Here is a 22,586-nt window from a genome sequence, read left to right on the forward strand (position 1 = left end):
TTAGTTAAGGTGACCAAATGGGACATAATATTTAATATTGGGTCTTACAATAAAATTACATAATGTTAGCATTATCTGTATACCTGGACACAGACATAACGGTAACCACTGTCTTATTCTCGATATCTGTCCACACTTGTAAATTCCAAACTATGTCTTAAAAACATAATGAATACAAAAGTGCTAGGTCAATATGTGCTTGGAAAAAAATAAAACAGATGGAAACTCTTGTAACAAAACCCAAGACTACGATCAAAGCTTTGAATATACTCTGAATATTTTATTTCTGAACACAATATATATCTGGCATTGGACAAAGTGCCATCTCACATTCTGAAACAAAAGTACACAGACAACATATTTAACAAACAGAAACAGTAATAATGGATGGTGAGTTGATTCGACCAGTTTTAATACTTTGCAAACAGTAAACCACGTCAATGGCAGCAGTTCCTTGGTGCTTCAGGCAAACAAGCACTTGGGCTGAACATGGGAGAACATTGAAAGTTTGGTTTGGCCATTTAGAACACAATAAACAATAACTTTATTAAACTGAGCATGTTAAATTATAAAACTAAATCAATTAAATTTAGCAGCAGAGTTGCCCAAAATTGCTTGAGCCCCATGTTAACCATGCAAATGAACATACCATGTACAAGCCATAGAAGAACAATCCCTAATATAACCTTAGACCTGCAGCAATAGGAGATATGTAATTGAATACCTGAATACAAAATATCTGAACAATGTGGGGGAAAAAAAAGAACAGACTTAACAGCAATCCCCATTAAAAAGGCAGATGAGCAAAAACAAAGCCTGATGAACAATAGTAAGGCTCCCAGTCAATAGGTCCACGAAGGCATGACGGTCCAAATGTACAGTTACTTCCTGTCTGGAAATCTGACAAAACAATGCATTTGAAAGAAATTTGTTAGAGACAAATTCTGGTTCTAGTGGTCCAAAAATCCTAAAACACTTTTAAATCTGCATACAGTTCCATGGGAAATGGGGCAATGATTATTACATTTAAAAAGAAATAAATGTATTCATAAAATAATAAAATAAAAAAAGAGAATAAGAGAATCAAAGAATAAAATGGGTCATGTGTTCTGTGCAACGATGGATGCACAAATTAAATAGTATTTTATCCAATTAGGTTGAAATTGCTCTTGGATGTCCGGATGGCACACAATGCCATGAAATATGTTTTTTTAAAGCCTAATAATAGATATCACAACTCAAGTAACTGTAACTAAAGTAAAGTTACTTTGAAAGTAAAAAAAAAAAAAAAAGACTTTTCTACTCTATTCTACAATATTCACATTATCTAGATCTAAATAGGTCTCTAATGCAAACTCATCTTTGTGAATGTGTATGGGATTAAACAATACTGAAGAAACACTGGAGAAAACATGTGCCTTTATTAAAATCACGATTCTCACCAGTCTTTGGGTAGGATTTAGATCAGCTCATCTTCAAGGGCGTCATCCACACTTTCTGAGGTTGAGGCAGCTTCTGATGAACAGAAAACAGGACATTATATATATTTTTTTGTAATTAAATCACTGGCAGTGCTATAAGGAGCTTAAATTATTGACTTCTTACAGTTTAATGATGCCCCAGTCACCTCCCAATGTGGACCGTGAACACAAGCATATCTGACCAAGTGAGTGACCCAAGTGAGTTGTCTTCTTCCTGACACAAAGGTGGTACAACACACCTGTGTTCTTTTTTTTTTTTTTTTTACACATTACCTTCATGGATCTGACAGAGGAGATGAGATGGGCTCATCGGATGAAGGGTTCTCTTCATGCTGTTCCTCTCTCCAGTAGCCTTGCTCAAGTCTGAAAATCCCACAGCATGGTCGTTCTTTTGAAAGCTTACACCAGGATCCGGCCCTCTAAGTTCTTTGGTTGCGCGTTTATGTAAAGCTGGAGGTTGTCTGGATCCAGAAAGTTCCATCAAGCACGCTGCTTTCGTCAGTGATGGCCTACTGCTGAATCGTGTATTTTCCCCCTCAGCGTAAGCCTGCTGAAGCTGATTAGTCTCTTCTTTTCTTGCATTGCGATGCCTTTCGGGGGTGCTGGGCTCAACCTGGAGCTGCTTTGGTTCTGGATTTACATGAAGGTCGGCATCTGAACAGGGCATGTGGGACTCTTGGCCGAGATAAATCAGGTCACTGCTGTCACTACTGCTGCTGGAATCAACCTCAATTACAGGACCAGTTTCCTTAAACCCTCTTAGTCTTGCTGAGGGTTGTTCTGCTGCTGGTCCTTGGATGTCCTTTATGCAGTCAGAGTCATCTGTACTGAGGTCAAGAACTGAAGCTGAAGAAGTTCCATTGCCGTTTTCAGTCTCATCGCAGCCTGAGCAAGAGGAGGACATTGGAATCGTGGTACTGAGGGACTGGGAGTGTTCGTCTTGCGAAGACAGGTAGTACCAGACACTCCGGATTCCTCCACTGCTGCTTCCAACATCGCTTTCTCCTTCTGTCGATCCAGCATGGACTCTAGAACTGCTTTTATCCTCCGATGAGAGATCCTCAGAAGAGTAGCATGAAGAGTGACCACAACCCAGTCCTTCCAGGAAGACCTCATTGGTGAGGCTGAGGGAGTCCAGAGCAGAGCTCAGAACCTCCTCACAGGAGGAAGACGTGCTGAAGGTGGAGATGGTGTTGCTGAGAACTGCAGGTTTTAGGTGCAGTGATGAAGCACTTGGGCTACTGGAAATAGCTGAACTTGTAGGAACTTCGTGTGGCTCAATGATGGATTGGTGGGGTGACCCCATGGTGTGTCTGATCAACTCAGTCAAGTTTTGAGAAGGCGTAGACTGGTGCAGGGAACTCGGGGAAAACATGCAGGATGGGCTGGTCTCCACATCGGCCCGCTGGACTTCCACAGAGCTCAATGAACAATTGGACGCCCAGTCTTCACTAAGCACTGGCCCACTACCTGAACACAGGTCATCAAAGTGCTATGGAATTTTGGTTTAATGATGTTTGATATTGGTTCTGGGGGGCTGAAGTATCATGATTATAATTATGACCAATACAAACCAAAGTTTGGTTCCTAACCCTGTTCCTGAACGACCCCTAGATTGAATGTTTTCATTTCAACCCACTATGATGTTTCTCAGATTTATTATACAACAAGCGGCTCCAGTAACAGGGTCGGGAACGCTTGATTAAATTGATACAACTTTGCTGACCTAAGGCACATGCTAGTGACTATGACACAGTGGGTGCTGGTGTTTAATATAGCATGTGCATGTCAGTGTAGTAGTAAAATAGGGCGGTAGTAGCCTAGTAAGTAAAACCCACACCACAAAGTCTTAGGTTCAAACTCCACTTACTACCATTGTGTCCCTGAGCAAGACATTAAACCCTAAGTGTCCCCAGGGGGACTGTCCCTGCAACTACTGACTAAAAGTTGCTCTGAATAAGGGTATATGATAAAATGGCATAAATATAAATGTAAAGCTGGAGCTATGGTCCAAGGTAAAAAGTCTAGTTTAAATCAATAATTATGAAACATGATTCGTACCTGATAAGCTGATGCAGGAGAGGCTCAGCTCTGAGGTAGCACTGGTCATATCAGCCTGTACAAGAGACAAACCATCAGACCACCACTGAAAGACCCCAGAAAACGGCCACTCTGCATGGAACTTACCAACATCCTCTGCAGTGATAACGGGTCATCAGGCAAAATGCCACCATAGTCTTTGCAAGGGACTGCGTGGCCAAGGCGGATCATTTCTTCACCCACGTCCGTGTTCTGCAGCCAAACCGGCAGAGCGGCTTAATTTAACGAGCACCGAACACAAGCGAAATTGTGTAGCTTTTGATCAGACTACTGAGCAAGGACAACACTAACCGTGCCCTGGCTGTTGTCAAAGAGTTTGATGCTGGGCCAAAAGGAGTCTTCGGAATGAGAGTAACTGCACAGTTTGGCCAACAGAGGTTTCCATTCTGCACAGTAGGTCAGCCGGTCAAAGTCATCCAAAGCTGCTTCAGTCCAAGAGTTGCCTGCATTGAAACAAAGGCTTTTACAATCAAGCCTATTTACCTGCACCCAAAAACACATATCATGCAGCATATTTTCTTTGTCATGAAAAACACTAGCTGGCAAAAAAAAATAATTAAGAAAAACTCATGTTACCTGCAGGACTTATTCCAGCCAGGCTACACTCAATGGCCTGAAAAGGCAGACTCAAGAAGTCACTCCTGTGTGAGATTATGCAAATGAATAAATAAATAGTCTCTGAGTACAACATAATACCTAATATTGTCAAATAACATGCTATTATTGTTAATCAACAATAATAATACAATTATTAAATCAAAAAAATTAACCACGTGTTAGTATAGAATGTTTAAAGGTTTAAATAGAAATGATGCAAAAGGGAAATTAACCTCATGCTCCGTAAATTGCTTTGAGGAAATGCACCATTATCTCCAAAGTCAACATAGTACAAATCCACCAAACCAGATGGGAGAACGCCCAGCACACGAGCCCGGTTCCAGGTTTCACACTCACGGTATGGAGCTGCCACAATGTCTCCTACCACTATTGTCAGGACCCTGTGCTCCTATAAAAAAAAAAAAAAAAACACAATAATAATAATAATAATTATAAATTCCACAGGACAACTTAAAACTGAAAAAAAAAAAAAAAAAAAAACAGAATGCATACAAGTGTCACAATGTCCACACCACAATATTACAACCTACCCGTGACGTGTTGTTGCTATAGAAACGGCTCATTTCTGCAGTCAGTTTGTCAAGCTGTAGTGATCGCACACCTAAAATCTGGATAAAGAAATGCTCCGGGTTCTCTGAAGCAGAGACATAAACCTCCAAGTGCTCATCAGGTTGGAAGCTCAGGTCTGGACTGGGTACTGATTAAGCAAGGAAAAGGAAGCGGGCAAGAAAAACAAAGAAACAAACAAATAAATAAATAAAAAGCTGTACTTTTCCCTGTATGCATTCCCCAGCAGTCAGCACCCATGAAAATGTTACATGGAAAACATCCCACAATCATGCCGATTAAATAATTAACACACTTTTTAATTGTTCTCTCTGACATGTAAATAATAATTGTGCTTCAAACGCAAATGTCTAGTTAATAGGAAAATAATATATCCACATTGCAAGGATACTTACTTTCAAATGTGGAGAACTCTGACGGGGGTGAAGCTGCCTCCTTTTCCTCCACCTCATCAAGACTTGGTTCTGGATGTTCCACATCATCGATCTTACCATTGCCTGGGCCCTCAACAACCTGCAGGGGCATCTCAACAGCCTGGCCGTCCAAACTGGAAGGTCCCAATCCGTCGCCATTCTCAAGCTGCTTTCGCTTCTGCCGCTGGCTGGAGGCCTGGAATATTCGCTTCCTCACAACTTGGTCCTCAGTCACCTTCTCCATGATCATCTCCTAGTAACGGCAGTTTGCAGAAATAGTTCTCTAAATCATTCTCCGTCAATCGAATCTATTCTCCTTTGTTGTCCCTGGCTGGTGGAACGACTTGCCCTGCTGCTTTCGACTAGCCGAGACTACCACCACCTTTAAGAAACATTTGAAAGCTCACTTTTTTAAAAAGTATTTAAAACGAGTCGAACATGCGCACACACACACAAAAAAATGTAAAATCGTCTAGCACTTTAATTCCTGAGCATGTTCTTTTTCTTGACAAGTTAGGCCTTATCAGGGCTCTTAGTTCTGTAACTCACAATCTATGGAAACCGAATGAGAATTGCTGGTGTCTTCTCCTTGTAAGTCGCTTTGGATAAAAGTAAAGTAAAGTAAAATAATATCATTGACTGGGGACCACTTGTTTATGTTTGTACTAATAATAGAATCACGCCCCAAATTCAAGAGACAATGCAAAATATAAATTTTCCCCCTTCTTATTGTACTTATTCTTTTGCAATCAGGAGATGGATTCTTGTCAATCAGACAAGGGGCAGTATTTCCTCTAATGTGCCTTGAACATGTTTACCCGGGTAATTTCTCACAATCAGGATTAAACTTATGTAGTAATTATTCATAGATATATACACACTAGATGTCCCATTCAATGTCGTCCCAAGATGGCCGCTCTACTGAAGCACTCGCTCCCACAGACGGCACGACTATTCAGCACGAGAACTAGTGTATATAGCTATCGTAATTATTAAGGCGGGACTGTGAGCAGACTCACTAACGCTCACTCTTCAGGCACTCAGTGGTATTGTAACTGGGTAATATGATTCCGTAGATTTCACCGTAAAACTTTAGTCTTCAACAAAACATCAAAACTGCAAGTTGCAGATCATTTTGTGATTTTTTGCTTTCCTATTTTGACATTAAATAAATGACGCTTGCAAGTTTGAGACTTGCCGTTGTAACGCCTTGCTAGGAATAAGCCTAATCTGGGTAATACGTAATCGTGGTGACTACTCACTTTTGCTGTTTGCACCTCTCGCCGTGTTCCTATGATGGAAACTTTCCCTTTCTGCTCTAAGATGCTCCTCAGGTCCTTCATACAGTTCACTCGGGCTCCCGAGGTCCGGCTGATTAACTTGATGGTCTCCCCTCCACGACCTGAAACATACGTACAGATTTTAGAGCACCTAAAAATATGTCTGCATTAAAATTTGAGCCCAGGGATAGTTACCTATAATTCGCCCAAAGGCAGTCTTGGGCACTTTTACAACCTCGTTGATGACCTCACAGTCAAACACCAACTTGTCCAGAGCGCATTTGGCCACCGTGACCTGGTCAGGAAAGCCCCGCAGCAGGAACGTGACCGTGGTCTGGTTCATTATGTCAGGGAGGATATTCACCTGAGCCCCAGAGTTCTGATTCACCTGGACAAATGAACGGAAAAGGAAATGTGTTATAGGGAGGTAAGGAAGGACGCCACTGAAACGGGACAGCTTCACAGTTTGTTGGGCGAGAAAAGAAGGACGGCAGACCAGACTACTAACTCACTACGTCAAGAAAAGTGGCATGACATCTGGAAATGGAGCGATACGCCTCCAGTGGTAGAGACACTCTGATCTCTTCTGTCTTCTGGTATGAAGCTTTAAAAATAAATACATTTCAAAAATCAAGATAGGTCAGTAAAATCACAAAGTCTACTGTATTTTATTCTATGGTGCTATTGCAAAGTATATCTAATGTGAGACAGGAACCAAAAAAAACAGCACTAGAATCCAAGTGATGTCAAACACAATAAAACTTCTGCTGAACAACTTTGCCAATTTTTTTTTTATACAATAAAAAGAAATCCAGATCCCTTTCATGATAACAAGTATACTGTGCCATAGGGATGGACGATAAATCAAATATACTCGACGAATCGCAGCTTGCTTCATGTGCAATGTAGTAAATTACTCTATCATTTACATTTACAGCATTTATCAGACTCCCTTATCCAGAGCGACTTACAGTGAGTAGTTACAGGGACAGTCCCCCTGGAGCAACTCAGGGTTAAGTGTCTTGCTCAGGGACACAATGGTAGTAAGTGATTTGAACTTGGGTCTTCTGGTTCATAGGTGAGTGTGTTACCCATTAGGCCATTACCACCCCTATAAACCCTAACTTTATTGTGAAACAGACAGTCTGCACTTTGCTTTTCAGGTTCACTTCTCTACCCCAAAGCAGACAGCTTGCTGCCCCATCCATCCAGAAAACTCTCCTGGTGTACACCGTGTTTTGTATCGGAACAGCGTAGAGAAGTTAACCCACTAAGATGAGTGAAATGCCACAGACATTTCAGAGACATTGACTGTAGAGCGAGGTGGATGACTTGGTTCCAAAAAATATATATAAAAATCATTCATATAAATGAATAAAATTATGAACACACTGGTGTCCAGAAACACTGAGAAACTCTGGTTTAATGAAGAAAAACTAAAAACTAAAAAAATAAAAAAAAAGACCTGATGGCAACAGGAAAAGTAATACAGTACACACTATTAAAATAAACCAGGTTGTCCCAATCCTCCCACCTTTCGTCACAGCGGCGCCGCTTCTGATGCGCCGGTATACGATGTACCCTACAGTCGCCCCCGCGGAGATGCCAATCGCCAACGCCACCTTCTTCCCCAAGCTGAGGTTGTTCCAGGGACCCTCCTGAACGGATTCCATCACTCGCAGTGTGGATGGCGGGAGCCGCCACCTGCACAGGCACGAAAGAGGGCTGACAAACTGGCGCCCTGCATAGGTACACCAACATAAGAAATGACGACAACACACATCTGGACTTGAGAAGTGGCCTGGTTTCACTGATGTAGCATATGGGGTGTGGGTGATCGCGTGACCTCTTCAGGATTTCCAGAAGAAACAGATCTGCACACCTTTGTTGGTGTATAATTACTTCTTACTCGCTGAAGACTAACTTAAACAATGAAAAAGTGTAAACCAGGCAGAGCTCATGACTTTTTTTAAAAACGAAGCACATTGTCGAGCTCTGGCCGATGCTTATATCTAGTGCGTTCATCTATTTCACACACATTTAGGCTTTTCTTTAAACTCTGTATGTCTCCTGAAAGAATACCAGGGTCATGACCCCACCAAGACAAACCAGCCAAAAAATGGCAGCAGGGAAATCACCACCACACCGCTTTATCAAATTAATAATTACGACAACAAAAGAAAATGCTCAGAAACAGAGTACATAAGAGCTGTTATAGACTCCAGCTTTAAGTTTGTTGTTTGGCTTGTGCACAAAATGCCACAAGTGGAAAGGAACTGCAGTAAAGGATCTAGACATTAAATACACACCACCATGAATAAAATTACAAGAACAAACTTCCAAGTGGATTACATTCATTACTTAAAACGAAACAGTCGCTTTTTTTTTTTTTTTACAAAGGTTTCTTGAAATGAGAGGTAAATTAGTGACACACAGATCCATTTATTTTCCATACAATATGCTCATTTGGGTCTTGGTTGAGGTGACAAGTTAGCATCGGATGGACCCTTATTACACCAAAGCACCACAGACGACAACAGAACGCCGGGTCACCAAGTGAAAATCCCGTGTCGTCTAAAATGAGCATTTCTACTAAAATGAGAATTTTACTAAAACAAATTGATCCATTTTAACACGAGAGGACCATGATTGGTGCAGGAGGGTAAGCTAGTCGTGCGTCCCTGTCCACTGCCTGATATGCACATTGCGGGAATACTCGGCAAAATGAGAAATTAAATAAAAATTTAAATTAAATAACTCACACAGCATCTCGTTACTTTGTGAGCTTTATGGCGGCGTGATAAATAATAAATAATCTCGGTAACGCAGCCAGTCACCTTGACGCTGTCATTCGCTGCACTGACACGTCGGACCTCGCGCATCAAACACGTCGCGATAAATCGTAAAATGTCGTGACAAAGCTTCTGTTTTACCTCTGTTGCCTCGTCTGAAATTGCAGCCGCCTGCACACCTCAATTAAAAACCATCCCTACAGCGCAGCATGGACGCGATGTTTTAATCAACACACGCCTAAACGCTCTTTGCTCTGATTGGCTGCAGCCTGGCCGCCCTCATCCGGTAGCCAGCGGAATAAATGGCCGCTGTTTCGTTTACATGCATTTAAAATTTAAAAACGAACGTGTGGACGATAACAAAACAAAATACAATTTAAATGCACAATAGTTGAAACATGTTACGGTATTTAACATTTTTGTGTTTTTACATTTTTATTTATTTTATTATATTGATGGCTGTACACCTTCCGTACAGTAAGTAGGTGGCGAGTACGTTTTTAGCACAGTTTCTATTTTAAAACAATATGTTGTAAGCCGTATCTGGGAATATTCATACAACAAACTTTTTTATTTAACTATGAAGTGATATTCCGAAAAAAATATATGTTTAAAGCTTTTTAACTGAATTTGTTTCCACCTCCGGAACGGCCGGTGGCGCTGTACACCGAGGCTGCGCGTCTTCACCTGGCTGACCGAGAAGAAGAACGTAACCCACAAGAAGAAGAAGCAGGAGTTCGGCGCTCACGGTTTCAAAAGGTGGCCGTGGATTTATGTCTCGCCCGCAACACGCGTGCGTCTGTGTCCTCTGCGGTTTACCAGCGGCAGGGAAATCCACCGTCGCGAATGCGCTGTGCGCCCACGCACTGCGGCGCCGCTGGGGGGCTTTCACCGTCACCTACGACGACCTAATACCGAACCAGGCGTTTGATGTCGGGTCTGTTGGGAAGGAGCAACAGCGCCCCCCGACGGTACAATTCTGTATATTCATCATAAGCGTTCACATGTACAGCGGTGTGCAATTCAAAACCACCGTTTATCTAGGATGCAAGTAAAAAAGTAACGAAAACCCCTACATCACACATTGATAAAATACAATTTACCTGAACCAATTACTGCAGAATGTCATTGTTGTCGTTAAATAATGACCGTATGTGTGTAGAGAATGTCACTCTGTTATCCTAATTCAGTATTAACCAATGACGTGGACTTTGGTTTGTAGGAGATACTTCCCTATATGAAGTTACAATTACTGTTGGGAAAACCCTTTCATTAATTTCATTACTGCCTAAGAATTTTGCACAAAGATCTACCTTTTCTTTTTGTATTTTTGCAGTCATGCCAAGAGCTCAATATTTTTTTTATTAGTATGTAATAAGAAGCCTTTAATGAACGTTTGGGCCTAAGCCTGGCTCTGAAAATATCATTTAAATTAAATATATTGTACATTGGAGTATTTATTCACACTCTCCCTTCTTTGGAATTATTGCCTGTGTCCCGTGATACAGCAAACTCGGTGGAAAAACTACAGGCAAGCTGTTCTGTCCTGCCTGGAGCAGTTCCTGCTGGACCCTCAGCGGACCCCTGACTCCGGCCCCTGCGTGCAGGAGGTCCGGCCTCGCTTCTGCCAGGCTGTCCAGGAGCAGCAGGCCCAGATGGGGCTTCAAACTGCCTCCTCCGAGCCTCAGGCCCCTCTCCTCATCCTACTGGACGACAACTTCTACTACCAGAGCATGAGATACGAAGTGCACCAGCTCGCACGGAAGCGTACGTGATGCGTGAACGTTTCTGCAATTAGGTTGTGAAATGGCTGTCTATAAGAATAAGGGAATGTTGCTTTGCATTTTTTTATTTTTTTTTTATTTGTTACAGACAGTCTGGGATTCTGTCAGGTGTACCTCGACTGTCCCGCTCAACTCTGTTTGTCCAGAAACCAGAGCAGAGAGCAGCCGCTGCCCAACGAGGTGATCATGGAGATGACAAAGCGCCTGGAGCCCCCCGACCCTGAGAGAAATCCCTGGGAGAGGAGAAGCTTGATCCTGAGCAGCTCAGAGGATCTGACTGAGCATGGCATGTAAGCCACAGTGAGAGATCCAAAAAGTGTTTTTTTTTTTTTTCGTGAAATTATAATTCATACTTTGCTCTTCTTTTAGGCAGAAGCTGGCAGAATTGGTGTCGTCTGCGTTTGACCACCCTTTGAGTCCAGTCGAAGATGATTCCGAACAGCGGGTATTCTCTGTTAGACGAGCAAAGTTATTTTGTTCTGTTCAAGGCTGCTGTGGCATCCTTTACTTTATTTACTTTATGAAATGAATCTTTTGAGACCGTGAGCCATATGTGATGGGGCTACTTATGTAGCTAATTAAATGGGACAAGAGTCGTTATGCAAACATTCTGCAACATTCTGTTTATGGAAACCAAATAAGATATAGCTTATAGGGTTCCATAATGCAAATGATCCAGATTATGGATGACTGATGGTGGCTTGTGCACTCTAATATTATCTATGGTGAGAAGAGTGGACATAATGGTCTAAAGAGACAATCGTGAATCACACAAAAAGTGTACCCAGTTTGATAAGGGGACTCTGGACCCAGGCATTAAGAATGAAGGGTCTGTGATTGCCACGATTATAAAATCAGACCATGTTAAACAATTTATTAGTAAAGCTGTGTATTCATGTTCCTTCATCTTGATTGTGCTGTAGGAGGCAGACCGGCAAAATTGCGCCAACAGTGTCCTGCACCAGGCTGATCAGGCGAGTCGGCGGTTGGTATCAGAAGCCATGTGCGCAGGCAGAGGTAGGTTTCCATCTCCGAATCATGCCTTTTAACAGTGTAATTTTAATTATCATATTGGCCAGATGATAATATTGCAAAATATTATATTTGATGCCACCTACTGGAATTGCTTTTTTTTTTTTTTTTTTTTGTCTAGACCAGTATTTCCCTGGAGGAAGATCTGCCAGGAAGTTTTTGTTCCAACCCACATATCTTCACAATCTTCCCCCCTCATTATTAGGCCATTAAGTAACACCCAAGCCCAATTAAGGTAGGGCTGGAATGAAGACTCTTTGGCAGACGTTCCTCCAGGACCAGGGTTGGGAAATGCTGGTGTTACCACAAATGTAAGATGACACCATATTTTCATGCCTATTTTGAGGCATAAAAAAAAGACAAAATGACACAAATCCTCACATGAACGATTAAGTGCTGTCTAAAACTGAAATGATAAATGTTGCCTGACTAAGGTGATTTTAAGGTGTTTACTACACATTTTTTTGTCATCCTGCAGTACATGGGCTCTCATCAGAAAGCCTGAGGTTGCTGGCTAAGGACCTGAATGAGTCCAAGACCGGTTTTCTGCAAGACCTGAGAAAGAACCTTCTACAGGGCCTTCCCATAATCCCTGGCGAGCCCATAGACATGGAGAGAGTTGTGGGCCGGGCTGTTGCCTGTTTTGATCACAACAAGCAAAAGATCCTGGCAAAGCACTGTAAGAACAATACAACTCAATGAAGGGGGCAAAAAAAAAAAAAAGATTATTTACTTACTCTTCATGTGGTTAACAGAATTTATTTGTTGTATAATCAGTTTAGGGGTTGTAAATGTATTTAATATGTATAATTGTTTATTTTTTTTATGAGGATTTGATTAATTTTTTCAATTAATAGTGATATGAAAAATATATGTTTATTTCAAGAATGCATTTCAATGTTTCTTGCTGGTGTTCACAAAGTACGAGTTCCCAAACTTGACCACTTGACACAGTACATTTGCTTTATCAAGGCTTTATTATTATTATTATTATTATTATAAATGATTGTATTACATACTATTACATAACAGACAAATAAATTGTCACCTCAGACACCTCATGAAAGTCATACCTCCCATCTTCTGAATTCTGAGTGTGATACTGCACATCTAATGGTTACCATCCAAATATAGATTATTATAATAAATATTATTGTTCTAGTTTTTCTCACATTAAACAGCAACCACATTGAAAACTGAACGATAACCATGAAAAAAAGCTCTGTACGCAATAACCAAAAACCTATAAAGCTTAACAAAATAATAGTTCATAAAATAAAATGTCACAGAATATTAAAGGCATTTTTATGGTGGTGCTCATTTTCCACCAAAATACAATGTTTACACTACAAATATTTTACAAACATTTAAGCACAATATATCTTCTAATATTTTAAAACTTAAAAATATGAAATAGTATAATTCTGTGTAGTGTGTAAACCTTTTTATTACAATTGAATATTAAGGCAATGTTGCTGTTACAGTAAGATCATACAAAATTCTTACATGAAGAAAAAAAAGAATATGCAATTTCACAGTTTTCACAGAAATTTCTATTTTAACTCATCACATCCACCAGTTCATTAGGTTCCATTTTGGCTGATCCATTATATAATGACAATATAATTGATCATTAAATAAGTGCAGAATATCCACCTCTTACATAAATGTTATAAACCACACCATTCATCAGTGCTCAGCTTCTGATGCGAAGACCCAGCTGAGGTTTAAGTGTGAAATGATTTTCAGCACAGCAGTGACACACTGCGCTCACGCTGGTTGGTGTCATTGTTGAGCAGTGGTCAGGTGCCTAAAAATACCCACTCGGCAACAGGCCTGTGGTCAGAAAAACAGACCGTGATGCTTCAACAAGCCCAACACAAACTCTACATGGTGACAAAGTGACTGGTTCAATTAAAGGCTTTGCATATCTTTACATTATGCAACTTTATTAAATACCCTGTGCAACACTTTGGAAATTAAAAAAAATTCAAACAGTTAAATAAATTGTTTAGAATTTATACTTTCATTTAGCTCCCATTCTTCTCAGATCCCACTGAGCCCATTGGTGCTTTCAGAGAATAGTTATGTTTCTGTTTACAATGGAAACAGTCTGTCATTTCATTCCAAAATCTTACATTAATAATAATACAAAAGGAAAAAGAAGGATTACTTCGTAACTTTAGAATAACACACTTAGAATGTTGAGAAAGTATAGGTAATATTTTTCCTTTGTACAATGTATAAATAAAAAACGGGTTAATCAAATATATAGAAAAATGTCAGGAGCTTGCCTGTCATGAATAAAGCTCTAAATAATACATTGTGTATATTTATCCTTTAGATACCACCAGAGAGCTCACTGCATGAGCACTGAAATAGTAGATAGGTAGAAACTTTATTAATCCTTCTGGAAGGTTCCTCAGTAAAAAAAAAAAAGTCTTAAAGTTGCATCAAATACAAAATCTAAAAAACCTTTAAAAGTTTGAGATAAGAATGAGAATGTCAGGATCTTAGCTAAACTGTCAGTAAAAAAAAATGTAAGAACCACAATATGTCCAAATGTCTACTGAAAGCACAGTGAAATTTCCATATGTTTTGACAGAAATACTGAAATCAGAATTCAGTGGAACATCATTAGTGAAAATAAAGGCCACAGGAATTGCACCTCAGCCTCCAATTTTCTATTTTAAGTGTCCAAAATCCATAGTAGATAAAATGAGTAGGAAAACAGCACCACAGAGCAATATTGAGCTCTTCACTTGATAATGAATAAGGTTTTGTCACTGACATTCTGTCCCATGTTGTGTCTTCACAACCTGATAACTGTGTAAATAATAATTTTCTCTGGAGTAACTGAAGCTGCTCCATTACAGTAAATCATAATTTCTGTAAGAAATGACGTAAATGTAAAGATAACAGCATCTTCTGACCCTGCAGACCAACAGTATAAAACAAAGACAAGAAAAAAGAACCATATGAGTAAGGATGGGATGATATAATTTTTTTTACTTAAAAAATAAACTAGAGGGGTCATTCTATAGAGCAACAATTCAGGTCCGTCTTAACGTATTGACAGATGTATCTGGGTGTGTCAGTCTAATTTTGAGGAGTTTGATTTCCTCTTACGTCGCTAATGTAAACATAGTGACTGTGGTCCACTGAAAAAAAAGATAATACTGATCTCCTGCTCAGCCCTAGTATCAGCCAGTGCTCAAGCCTATCATTAAGATCATTTAGACTTTTTAATTACGCTCCCTTATTATGGTCATATTGGTTAATGCTGCAAGGAATGCTTAAACCTAGTTAGTGTGTTTCTTGGTGCCGGTGCCAAGTCTGGGCAAATGGAGAGGGCTGCGTCAGGGAGTGCATCTTTTGTCAAAGCAGTTGTGTGGACAGCCAGACTATCTGATCCGCTGTGGCAACCCCTAACGGGAGCAACCGAGGGAATTCTTAATTCACCTAACCAATCAATCACCCTTCACTCTTGAGTTCTAGTACTCATTTATCAAACTGCAAATCATACACAACCAATACAACCCTCTCCATTACTCTCTACAGTAGCTGTGCTGGGCTAAAATTCCCTAAAACATAATTGTTACATTAGGACTTCCATGGCTGGATCCATGAGACTGAATGTAAGATGCTAAAGCGGCCTGATTCTGCAAGTGCATCTGCAAAAATCAGAATAAGGGTAGAAAAAGATCATTTGTTTTTGTAATTACATTTTACAAAATTAGGTGAACCTTCAACCCTTCAGCCCCAAACCAGAACTGACTGTACAAACTAAGAGATATTTGCTTTTCTTATCAATCATATGACACTATGGTTGTCTCAAATGATCAACCATGGTTGTCAACATAATACAAAATATTTTCACGCTCTGTGTAATTCAGGGGCAGTGGTGGTCTACTGTGTAGAGAATGGGACACTTAACCAAAGGTGGCATTGAGGTGCCACGAGAGGAGCCACACACTGTTCCTTTCGATTGTTCCAGCCTTTCACAGCTGCCCACTGCTCACTAAGGGTGATGGTTAAATGCAGAGGACACATTTCGTTGTGTCACCGTGTGCTATGTTTCAGTGTTTGACAATGACAAAAATTAGGCATATATGAATTTTACATTTTTTTTGAGTTAAATATTTTGAGTTGTACATATTCCAATTAGCACACGTTAATTTGTCTGATTGTTTTCTGGTAGGTATTTACAGGGGTATTAAAAAGCTGGTTTAATTCCTCTCTGTGCTTATTCATTGTCAAAGTCGTCTACTTCCAACTGTGGAAATCCTCAGACTTCCATCCGGTAATTCCAGTCTCAGACTGTACCAACATGACCTTGAGGGGTTTCCTGCTTCTAAAACTTCAAAGGCAAATGAAAATAGCAATTACTGCAAGCCAAATGAAACACTTTACTTTGAAAGTTACTGTTTGTGCTGCCCTCGTGCGAAATGGCATGCAAAATCGTACTTATCCCTGCACTTGCAGCCACAGATATTGCACTGGAAAGGATTCTTGTAGCCATGGCAGCCCATGTGGATGGTGTAGAGGATGTTGTCCGCGAAGTAGGTGTCGCAGTGCGGGCAGTTGTGGAGCAGCTGGGGCACCGGGGTGCTGGGTTGGCTGTTGGTGATGCTGGGGGTGCTGGTCCGGATGCTGTGCTCGCTGCTGGGTCCAGGCCCGCCTGGCACTGGGCTGAAGGTTTGGTGTCGAAAGGCCCGTGGCTCAGAGTTGGACGGTGAGGCCGGAAGGTTGACTAGGTCGCCAGATGAAACTGCAGCTGGAACAGCAGGCGGCCGGGGGGTGAAAAGGGGTTTCTCATCCCGGCAAGAAAGGTCATCAGGGGAGCACGGGACTGGACAATCAGGAGGCAGACTGGCCAGCTGTCCAGCCAAGGTTGACAAGTGGGTCAGTGGGTTCATCTCCTCTGCCATCAGTTCATGTCCTCCCTCCATCTTGGCAAGACTCTCATACTCCTCTGCTGCCTGCAGGTGGGGCAGCTCGTGGGCAAAGTCACTCAGGTAGTCAGGCTTCTGGACCACCATAGAAGGGGGACTGAAGTTGACCAACAGACGGCGGCCGTACGCCAGCGAAGTGGATTTCTTTTGCAGCACGCTGAGGATCTTCTTCTTGGAGATGGGGGAGCAGGCCGCCTTCATGGGCAGCAGCTTGTGACGTCGGCGGCGGTGGTGGGAGAGGTTGCTGCGGTCGCTGCATCGGAACGAGCACAGTTCACACTTGTATGGCTTCTCCCCGGTGTGGGAGCGCATGTGGGCCTCCAGGTGGCGTTCATAAGCAGACGCAAAAGGACACAGATGGCACCGGTGTGGTTTCTCACCTTCTCCGTCCAAACAATGACACAGCAAAAACATATAACAAGTCACGACCTGACTGCACAATAATAGGGTGGTAGTAGCCTAGTGGGTAACACACTCGTCTATGAACCAGAAGACCCGGGTTCAAATCCCACTTACTACCATTGTGTCCCTGAGCAAGACACTTAACCCTAAGTTGCTCCAGGGAGACTGTCCCTGTAATTACTGATTGTAAGTCGCTCTGGATAAGGGCGTCTGATAAATGCTGTAAATGAAATGAAATGTGATTTAATATATAAACATCAACTGGGACACAACACTGTTTCCACAGCTCAGGTTTAGCGCCCTCTATGGCTGCTTTATGTTTAGCGCCCTTTGTCACCCAAACGTTTTTGGATAAGTAGGTTTTAAAAATTGAGCTAAGGGGTCATATAGGGTCTGGCTGCATTGCTTTCACAAAAATCTGTGTAAGCACTGGCAACTAATCTCCCATTACCATGAAACTTGTGAGACACAACAAAAATTCATATCACATTGTCCATTTCTCAGGGGTCACCAGTTCTGGTCACCGAGGGCACTTGTCCTGCACATTTTTGTTTGTACCTCCATTTACCTGATTCAACCTCTGTACCCATTACCACTCAGTTCTTTGGTTGAATGAGGTGTGGTGGAACATGAAAAGATCTAAGCTGTGCAGGACTGGAGTATTACAATAAGTTTAAAAAGCGGACCTCCATCTCTGTTAACCCATAATTGTAACAGATGGCTGAGGTTCGAATTCCTACCTGTATGAATACGTATGTGCTCGATGATGCGGGATGTGCCTTTGCTAGCATAGTTGCAGTAGCGACATTTCAGCTTGCCATCGTATGTCCTTTCAAAGCCTCCCACCAGCATCGCTGCACTGTCGGCCAGTGACGACTCCACAGAAGGCTGCTCCTGTCCATCCCGCTCGCTTTCTGGCAATGGAATGAAATCTGTTATTTTCAACATGGTTATTGAATTATGACTCCTGTATCATGACCACCTAATACAGAAGCTACTGATAATCAGCACCAATACATCAAGACCTTCGTATTATGATCAATCATTGCAATTAGGGCTGCAACTAACGAATATTTTTGTATTCGAATACACTTTAAACAGCTACATCAATAGTGTGTTTCAGAACATGAAAGGCCTCTTGAGCAAGCAAAACTCAACACTTTCATCAACAATATTAATTAGATCAAAGTTTAAAGATTGGCTTATTGGCTCCAGAACTAAGTCCATTTAATTAACCTTTCTGTGAAACATTTTATGATGTACAAAAATATGAAAAAAAAAGAAATTTTTGTCCTTAGTTTTATTTTAATAAAAACAGAAAAAGTGGTGTACTCCCTGCTATACAAAGGTACAACATAGTAAAAAGAATATATAAATGAGCATTTCAAGTATCAATCCAATTTAAACAGTTCCATTTCCAACTGTATCAAATTTCAATCAGATTTTGAACACTGTTTCAATACCAAAAGAAAAACAATGTTTCTGTAAATAATTTCAGTCTATTATTTCCAATGCCAATAAGCAACAAAATTCAAATAATATTATTCAGCTTGCTCAAATTCAACTCGTGAAATGCTCCACTGTACTAATAACAGCTATTGGTTTTTGAAGTTATCATAACCTCCCTGAGAAGTTACTGAGATCGAGCTGAATTTTTTCATGATCATCAATCAAGACCATATTAATGCCTGGATACAATACAATAATAGATGGACTAAACCTTGAGTCAAAGAATTTATATTGAATATTTTGTGTATTCAAATCATTCGAGTTACTTGAATACTCATTTCAGTCATAATTGCAATTAATCCCAGTTGGGTTGGATCACTAATCAATTTAAGATGCATAAAATTAAGTGTTAAAAAAAAAAAAAAAGAAAGTGTTAAAAATGAGGGACAAAGAAATGCTACAAACAATCCATGTATAATCTTTCGACTTAAATGGAAAAAAATGAAGTACCCACTTTGGTTGCCCTGACAACATTTGCTGATATGAATAACTGAATAACTTCTAGCTGTTCTTAGATGCACAAGCCGGGTCTCACACATGAAAATACTCATACATCCTCATCACCGACGCACAATAACGCACACGCGCTAAATACACTAAACACAGTTGGCAGCCAATAACAAAAAACAATTGTATTAGTGCCAAAAACTTATCTTTTCCAAGCCAACAGTCGTAAACATATTATCTTAAAAATGTGGCACAATTTTAGTTGATATGTATTAAAAAGTCTTGTTAGTGCAGGAAATAAAAATTCCCATAAGCTACTGCAAAGGTACTGGGAACTGTTTTTTTCTTACGGCTGTGAGCGGCGGTGTCTCTCTCAACCCCCACAGACCCAGAGATCATGTTCACGTGCTGTGTTTGCTGTGTGAGGTATTCCTGGAAATCCTTCACAAAGTCCAGAGGCTCCGGATGTTTCTCTCCCATAGTGCAGTCCTGATGAACTTCGGCTCCTTGACGACCTCCTGTCCCAATACATTTATATGAAAATAAGAAGATATATCTGAGCTATTTCTGAAACTCACAAGACAACAGAACCACTGGAGTTATTAGAAAAACATAAGAATGAATCTATGCCACTGAAAACGTTTTTGCCCCCTTCCCGAGTGCTTTTTTTTTTTTTTTTGCATATTCGTGAAAGTGAAGAGATTGTCATTATGATGCACAGCAAGCACAGGACACGGTTACACTGCTTTTAACCATCCCCCTTGTTGAGCAGAGGGCAGCCATGTCTATTTCCTTACACGCTAGGCCACCACTTATCAAAATTAATTGTTTAAGATATTCAAACAAATTTAAATCCTCAACAAATATAGACAAAGTAAAAACAAAATGCATGAATTAACTGTTTATCACATTGTTTGAAGAGCTGAGTTAGATTTCTATTACTGCCGACAATCACACAAAGTGTGATGTGTGAAAATCCCACTTCTGACTGATTTCCTGGGTCAGTGGTGGCCTAGCGGGTAAAAAAAAAAGGCCCCAAAATCAGATCAAATCCCGATCTGCCAAGGTGCTACTGAGGTGCCACTGATCAAAGCACCGTCCCCACACACTGCTCCCCGGGCGCCTGTCATGGCTGCCCACTACTCACTCAGGGTGATGGTTAAACTTCCTAAAAAGGAAGACGGCATGCCATGATGCAGAGAAATTCTGGAACAGATGAGTAATAAAGTAACTGACAGTAACTTGAAAAGGCCACAAAGCAGTTTTTGTAAAGCTACAAAAATGTACCCAGAGGAACACCTAAAGAATTGCAGGCCTGGCTTTTTTTGGTCAAAAAACACATTGATGATCCCCAAGGCTTTTGGAAAGGTTCCCGTCATATTTAAAAAACTTTAAGGCTTTAAAAAACATGCATTTCAGAAAACGAACATCGAGCATGGGGGTGTCAATGTAAAAGGTCTGGGGCTGCTTTGCTGCTTCAGGACCTGGACGAACCCATTCATTTTTTTACCGAGAAATCCTGCAGAAAAACGTTCCGGCCTCAGTTGGTGACCGCAAGATGAGGCGCACCTTGGGCTCTGCATGACAGGACTATGATCCAAAACGCACCATCGATTCTGCAAAGAAGTGCGGGCCGAAATTCCTCCTGACTGCAGATTCGGCTGCTGAGGCTGGACACAACCAGCGATTAGGTTTGAATGGTGCCATTCCCTTAAACCAAATCATCCCTCAAAATTGCATTGTGTGTTTGCTTCGGTACTAATCATCCAATATTAGTGTGGCGAACATGCCAGCGCCGTGCATGAACGTATGCTACAGGACGCATGCGCTACATCGCGTCAAATTAAAGGGCAGCATTTTTCTCATGATGCGCCCTGCCACGTATCGATAAACACCCAGAACGGTATCGGCAATCCGAACGACCGATTAGTGCAACGCCGCCGACCTTTAATAACCGCGGCGCCACGCGTGGCCGCGTCGCTCGTCCACCGACATCGCTGGCGTGGTGTCGCCGTGGTGTCGCCGTGGGGGGGACGCGGCGCGGCGCTCAAATGCTTCCCACCGGCGACACGGCGTCCGTCAACGTTCCCGTGCAATGAAATGCCTTTAGACTGTTGCTCTGCGTCTTAAAACGTAGCGTTTTGCATCAAAAGCAACAAGAATTCTAAGTAATTGTCCACGTCCCATAAAACATGTTCTTCAATGTAAATGTTGGGTTTAAGTGTAAACGTACTATTTACGTACTATATAACGATATAATGACGAAACAGTGTGTTCTTGGCGGAGGAGTAAAAAAAAAAAAGACTGAAGTTCCCCTTCTTCCTGTTATGAGTGGGACCATAGAAATAGTCCACAGGATTGGGCCTAGGCGTCAATCCAGTTGAATGTGGTCGCCATGTTGAAAGGACGTTTTAGCCAATCGTCATCAATCCAAATGAGAACTTGAGGTTGATCCTCAAAGAGGCGGGCGGACAAACAAATATTCTGACGATCTCCGAGCACTGATTATGAAGGAATGGGTGGCCATCAGTCACGATTTGGCCCGGAAGTTGTAATTGTCAATAAAATACTTTAAAATGTATAAAATGCTTGTAATTGTACTTGTAATAATGCGTGTAAAATACACAAAAGAAACAACCAACAAAACTAAAGCAGCAAACTTTGTGAAAGTATTTGTGTCATTTTCAAAAACTCTTGACTGTAGACTAATTGTGTGCGACAATGGTGGGATGACAGGTACCTGGTAAAAACCCTTCTTATTATTACAATACTCCTGTCACTAGGAATAATATGCAAACAGTCCATGAATTCATTGTGGTCACACGTCTCCAGCATTGTAGGCTCGAGTCTGGCCTCTGATTAGAAGGAATGGTGTGTGTGTGTGTGTGTGTGTGTGTGTGTGTGTGTGTGTGTGTGTGTGTGTGTGTAAGCACCCTGCAGTGGACCGTGAAGGCACAAGAAATGGGTCCTTCCGTGATGACATACCGACCTGTATTCCAGTTGAACACCTTCTTCTTCCTCCTTTGGATGCTCCTGTTGGGCTCGCCACAGCAGATTGGCCATTCTACTTGTCTACTTGTCCATTTACTCAATCATTTATTCTACTAGTGATGTTGCATTGCATAGCAAACTTGAAACTAGTTAATACATTAACTTTCTACTAAATTTAGCATGAAACAGGACATCTGTGTCCTATGGAGTCAAGC

At 41.2% G+C, this 22,586-nt stretch overlaps 3 protein-coding genes across 5 annotated transcripts; 1 reads left to right on the forward strand and 2 right to left on the reverse strand.

Annotated features, from left to right (window-relative positions):
- Positions 1–259: 259 nt before the first annotated feature.
- tdrkh (tudor and KH domain containing) lies at positions 260–9,533 on the reverse strand. 2 transcript variants are annotated; one of them, XM_028961895.1, is made up of 14 exons: positions 9,393–9,533; positions 7,994–8,163; positions 6,972–7,063; positions 6,655–6,847; positions 6,442–6,581; positions 5,162–5,432; positions 4,730–4,896; positions 4,412–4,587; positions 4,158–4,222; positions 3,873–4,024; positions 3,669–3,773; positions 3,543–3,597; positions 1,443–1,515; positions 260–900 (listed from the first exon to the last, which is right to left on the reverse strand). In XM_028961895.1, exons 2-13 carry the CDS (start codon positions 8,130–8,132, stop codon positions 1,460–1,462), a joined length of 1,611 nt encoding a protein of 536 aa, XP_028817728.1. In that variant the 5' UTR covers positions 8,133–8,163; positions 9,393–9,533; the 3' UTR covers positions 260–900; positions 1,443–1,459. The 2 variants fall into 2 exon arrangements, with proteins under 2 accessions (XP_028817728.1, XP_028817736.1); XM_028961903.1 differs by lacking the exons at positions 6,972–7,063; positions 9,393–9,533 and having other exon boundaries at positions 7,994–8,012.
- pstk (phosphoseryl-tRNA kinase) lies at positions 8,958–13,128 on the forward strand. Of its 2 annotated transcripts, XR_003743193.1 has the most exons (7): positions 8,958–10,222; positions 10,760–11,018; positions 11,124–11,325; positions 11,405–11,480; positions 11,959–12,052; positions 12,189–12,378; positions 12,546–12,687. XR_003743193.1 is itself a non-coding variant. In XM_028961939.1 (6 exons), the coding sequence occupies exons 1-6, from the start codon at positions 10,025–10,027 to the stop codon at positions 12,767–12,769; spliced, it is 1,053 nt and encodes a 350-aa protein (XP_028817772.1). In that variant the 5' UTR covers positions 8,961–10,024; the 3' UTR covers positions 12,770–13,128. The 2 variants fall into 2 exon arrangements, 1 of the variants encoding a protein (XP_028817772.1); XM_028961939.1 differs by lacking the exon at positions 12,189–12,378 and having other exon boundaries at positions 8,961–10,222; positions 12,546–13,128.
- Positions 13,026–21,277, reverse strand: LOC114769139 (zinc finger protein Pegasus-like). The gene is made up of 4 exons (XM_028961916.1): positions 20,891–21,277; positions 19,731–19,898; positions 18,165–18,338; positions 13,026–17,402 (listed from the first exon to the last, which is right to left on the reverse strand). Exons 1-4 carry the CDS (start codon positions 20,961–20,963, stop codon positions 16,489–16,491), a joined length of 1,329 nt encoding a protein of 442 aa, XP_028817749.1. The 5' UTR covers positions 20,964–21,277; the 3' UTR covers positions 13,026–16,488.
- Between the last annotated feature and the right edge of the window lie 1,309 nt (positions 21,278–22,586).

The sequence above is a fragment of the Denticeps clupeoides genome, chromosome 2 (genome assembly GCF_900700375.1).
Source record: "Denticeps clupeoides chromosome 2, fDenClu1.1, whole genome shotgun sequence".
Taxonomy (NCBI): domain Eukaryota; kingdom Metazoa; phylum Chordata; class Actinopteri; order Clupeiformes; family Denticipitidae; genus Denticeps; species Denticeps clupeoides.